The 5,411-nt window shown below is 34.0% G+C and overlaps 1 protein-coding gene across 1 annotated transcript; it reads right to left on the reverse strand.

Moving 5' to 3' along the window:
• Positions 1–3,804: 3,804 nt before the first annotated feature.
• Positions 3,805–5,063, reverse strand: LOC117224156 (uncharacterized). Its single transcript, XM_076525912.1, has 3 exons — positions 4,868–5,063; positions 4,584–4,725; positions 3,805–4,389 (listed from the first exon to the last, which is right to left on the reverse strand). The coding sequence occupies exons 1-3, from the start codon at positions 5,028–5,030 to the stop codon at positions 4,068–4,070; spliced, it is 627 nt and encodes a 208-aa protein (XP_076382027.1). The 5' UTR covers positions 5,031–5,063; the 3' UTR covers positions 3,805–4,067.
• Between the last annotated feature and the right edge of the window lie 348 nt (positions 5,064–5,411).

A 5,411-nucleotide genomic window follows, 5' to 3' on the forward strand; every position in this document is an offset into this window, starting at 1 on the left:
GTTCGTATATGCTCCTATTTTCTTTTTGGCAGAAAATGAAAATAATAAAGAGTAGGAGAAGACGGAGAAAAGAAAAACTGAGAGGGCAGTAAAAAAACAGGGAATTAAAATTATTATCGTTGAAAGTAGACCTCCCATCGATCTTCAACTCGTTCACGTCGACGAACGAGTTAAAGCGTATTCTCCAAAAATTAAGATCGTTTTAGTTCAGCTTTGAGAAAAAGTTTTAAAAGGTTAATAACACTTTCGCGAGTCACTGTGGATCGCCGGCGAAAAGGGACGAGTCCACGGAACGATTCGGCAACGACGGCACCATAAAAATATCGGCCGATCAATGGCCATACTTCGCAAACTCCCGGCACGCGTCCTTGATACTCGCGGCAAGGACTGCTGGATAAACCGAAAACGGTCGGGACACCGTTGAACGACCGCAGCAGTCCCGTAATATGAGGGAAGTTCGATGCAGTTTCCGCGCGAGAATAGGGTGGGCTTCTGGCAATGCACCCTCTTTCCGATTAGCCCCGCCATTGGCAAAGTCTGCGCCGCTTCGAGCGGAACGAGGGTCGCAAATGCATAATCGATGCACCCTCCGCTCGGCGGCGGGCCGGCCGACCGACCCCGTTGCTGTTGACCTTGTCAACTTGACTCGAAGAACGGTCTGGCACCGAGCGGCAAGTGGAACGAAGCCGGCGTATCCGAAACTTCTGACGCAGAGTCGTCGCACGGCTGGTATTATTTCATCCCGCTTTGGAAAATTCTGACCACCCTCGACCACGATGCTGTTTGAAATCCAATTACGCTTGACTCGTTGATAAAATGTGCCGTGGAAACACTGGACGCTCCCGAGTCCATCGCGGCTGGTTTTCCAAAAAGACGGATAGCTTTTCCCGAACTGAGATATCCCACCAGGAAATTTCTAGGACAAATAATGGAATCTATCGCAGACCGAATATATTTGAGCGATGTTGGAGCATCGCATCGCGTTCGAATTGCTTCCGTTTTCGGTTAAGCGCCATTTATATTTTATATTTTATATATTTTATATATTCTATGTTTTATATATTTTATATTCTATACATTTTTTATATTCTATATATTTTATATCCTATATATTCTATATTTTATATTTTATACATTTTATATTCTATACATTTTATATTCTATATATTTTATATCCTCTCTATATATTCTATATTTTACATTTTATATATTTTATATTCTATACATTTTATATTCTATATATTTTATATTTTATATATTTTATATTCTATACATTTTATATTCTATATATTTTATATCCTCTCTCTACATATTCTATATTTTATATTCTATAAATTTTATATTATATATATTTTATATCCTATGTATTCTATATTTTATATATTTTATATCCTATATATTCTATATTTTATATTTTATATCCAAAATATTTTATATATTTTATTTTACATATTTTTATATATATATTGTATATATTTGAACATTGTCGAAGCATCGCATCGCGCACAAATTTTTTCCATATTCGGAACGGTGTTAAGCGCCATTTTAATCTCATTTTTTGCTGAAATCTGTTGCAGTTTTCCTGGACTGCGGTGGCTTCGATACTTCAATCATCGTTAAGAATTTATTATCTATATTCTGGGATGTGTCACAGCATCGTGCATCAGTCCTCGATAAGTTCGTCCAAGTAGTTCATCCGTTTCTTTCGGTTTAACCTGTACCTAGAGGAAGTAGGATAGAGAAATAGTAGGGGAAAAGAAATACTTGGTTGTATCATTCTTTTTTTCGTTCGCAGAAGCGGGATGCTTTCTCAATGCTTTCTCGCGGAGGTTTCTTAATCAGCGGCAGCTGAAATTGAAACCTGAAGAACGCGGATTAAGTTTCGTTCGCTGGCAAGGAAAAATTGGTAAAATCGAGATCGATGGTCGAAGAGGTCGAATTATTTTCGGCGAGGTACGGCAAATTGTTCGAGAGTCTAATGGTTTTGTAGGAAACTTTCGTAATTTCTTGAACGTTAAATTAATCTTTTTAATTAGAAATTGACAAATTAGGTCGTGACGATAATGATGAATACGTGGATGATTAAGCTTCTGTTTGTCAGTATCAATTCTAGGTCAATTTAAGTCATATTTTGGGACAAATTTTGGGTTAAATTTTAGATCAAATTTCAGGCAAAATTTTAGGTGAAATTTTAGATTAATTTAAGTTATATTTTAGGAAAAATTTTGGGTATAATTTTCGATAAAATTGTAGGCAAATTTAGGTTAAATTGATACTGATAAACGGATACTGATGAACAGATAAACTCCCCACAATTTTGACACAATGCAAGCTATAGTGCTGCTCAGCACTCGAGCGGTTAATATTAGCAAAAAAGTACACGCTTCAATGACTTCTTGAGGCGCAACTTTTAGTTCTGAGAATATTCATGGATTCGTATAGATTGAAGAATATAGATTCAGGTTTACCGAAGTAAGCACCGTTGCCTTTTTACATATTCGAAATTACTATCGATTGACAGGAGACTCGAGACTGCTCTTGTCAAAGGATCGCCGTTAGATTGACTTTTTAATGCTTTCCCGTGGAACTTTTTCTTCGCGAAGTGCAAACTTGTCGACTTGGAGAATATAGATTAAAAGATAAACGTGTTAGCCGGTCGTCTGTTTTTCGCAAGAAGAAACTTTCGAAGCTCTGACGACCGCAATAACCGACTGATTATTCATGTTCATTATGTATGGGTAACCTTTTTTCGCGACGGTGGTCGAGAATGTTGCAGAACAAATTAGAAAGATTGGAGCACGTAGTAGGAATAGAGTATATGATATACTGGATTTACGCTAACGCGCTTTCGTTCGTTCGAAAATTAGAATTTCTTGTGCAATTTGAGCTAGTGGAGATTTGATAACTAATTTAGATAAAAAATTTTTAAAAATATTAGTATAATTCTCAGTTATTTTAGAAATTCTTCTAATATTTTATAATATAATAAATGCACATTGTAAATCCAGCAACCTTCTTGCGGTGGGACCTCGGTTGAAAAAATATTGCGAATTGTAACGAGTTTTGAGTCGAGGATGATACCGAGCTAATAGTTGCAAATCATGAATTCTTTTTGATATTCGAAATCTTATCTATAGAGTTAGTCGACCATTTGGAAAATTTCGCTGCAGATGGCGCCAGCATTCAGTATATACGTTTGGAAATGTCTGGAAGACTAGAAGATATCTTCAGACTCATTTAGTGTAATACAAAGTTTATTAGAAAGAAATATACCAATTAAGACGAACAGTTATATTATTGAAGTAAGAGATAAAATTAGTCGATTTAGCAATTAAGTTTTGAAACACAAGCGTAATTATAAAGTAATTTGGATATACTCTAATACAGGAATTTTAAGCAATGAAATAGCGGATTAATTAGCAGAAACAGCTACACTAAATGAACATGATAAATACATAAAAGTTCCACATATAGATTTTAATTAGATTAAAAAAAAAATATGTGGTGGGAATATTAAAAGTAGACATCACTATGATAAGTTATGTAAAAATAGGGGAATGGTTTTATAAGCTAGAATTGCCTAGAGAATTAATAATAAGATTTAATAGGAAAAGAAGGAATCATTACAATTGCAATGAATCTTTTTAGCGCGAATTAAAATAGCAAGCCCGAAATGTGTTTGTGATTTTAACAAACAGGATATCAATTCTATGGGAGAGTCTGCTAGACAATGGGGATTTAAGGATCACTAACTTAAGATAATTATAATAACACGATGCTAGTGGAAGGAATAGTTGAAAACAATTTAATATCATGAAAATAAATGTTTATTGATCATTAAACCTCGATGTTTTTATAGAAAACAAATTATTCCGTCATGATTAGAATTTCTTTGATTACTTATAATAGTATTTACTTATAATAGTATTTACTTACTACCTAAGTATGTACTTATTAGTTATTTATATTACTATTTACTTATCAGCTACTTCTTCATTTATCTTGCGTGTAAAATTATTTTTATTTATCTTACAACAGTTTTAAAAAATAATTAACTTACACTAATGCTATGTTTTCTCTACTAAAGTACCATTTTTTAATTTCTTATATTTGAATTCTGGTTCCCCTCGTTTACTCGTCCAAGCTTTAGTATCCGATTTAGATAATATTCTTTCGGCATCAACTGCAACTTCTTTACATTTCAACATTGTTGCAGCCTCGTCTATAGTTACTTTAACTTTTCTCTTTTTAGGAAGTTTTTCAGGTTCTTCCTCGACTGATAAAAATTCTACAGAAGAACTGAAGAGCTTTATACCAGAACCGTTATTTGTATTTTCTGTAGCAGTTACGACAGAATTATCGTCTTTCGTATCTACAAATTCGATAGATCTAAAACAATTGTTGTATACTGTCAGTCAAAAAGTTCCCTGTTCACTGTACAAGAATGTATTTAAAGTTGGATCATTTCGAAGGAAATGGTAATAAATAAATCATTTTTGCATTGCTATATTCAGAAATATTACATTAATCGTTGGTGCAAAGAAAACAATTTTTATATAACTAGTCGTGTTAAAGTTACTTACTTCTCTATCATTTCATCCAGTTTTCTCGCAACATACTCCTGAAACGATGGAGTCACACCGAAGTTCTTAAATCTTTCCGTTTGTTCTAAATCTCGTCTCAACGATTTGGGTTTCGCCAAATCTTCTGAACGTTTGACAGAATCTAAACAAATAAAACGAAAATTACTTACAGATTGTAAATTCATATAACATCAAATCATAAGATCGTAAACAAAACATTTCTTGCAGAAACATTCTACTCTTCTCTTAAGAAAGCCAATACTAAATAAGGTTATGTTACTCACTCTGTGACTGTTTTTGCTGAGAAATCCTTGTGTCATCGGGTTTCTTTTCGAACAAATGAACATCCTTGAAGAATTCATGATTTGTCGCTTCCCTTAACACACTTTTCGTTACTTCGTCCTCGGAGCTCGACGAGTCTTCGACATCTTCGTTCCGTTTCGACATCGTTACTCGAATGGCGTGGTGCGAGTCAGCAATCGATAATCGAAATTCAAATTTCAATTCAAATCGAAGGCGCGCCGCTTTCGAACTCATCGAATAATTTTATCGATATCTATCCTAAATGTTTTACTATACCAGGTATGCGATATCGGAGCATAATAACGAGCACCAAAATCAACGTAAATCTAACTAACTCATTGCCGAAATTTGTTTATTAATTAATAGTTATAAATTTTGTACAGAATGTGAGTACTTAAAATGTGTGTAAAGATGTTCGTATATTGTACAATTATTTATTAGCGTTAATACCCTTTGATAGTAATTAAAAACAAAAGTCTTGACTGTGTGTGTCTCATAAAAAATTACATTAGAAGGACAGGTGTG

The sequence above is a fragment of the Megalopta genalis genome, chromosome 13 (genome assembly GCF_051020955.1).
Source record: "Megalopta genalis isolate 19385.01 chromosome 13, iyMegGena1_principal, whole genome shotgun sequence".
Classification (NCBI taxonomy): domain Eukaryota; kingdom Metazoa; phylum Arthropoda; class Insecta; order Hymenoptera; family Halictidae; genus Megalopta; species Megalopta genalis.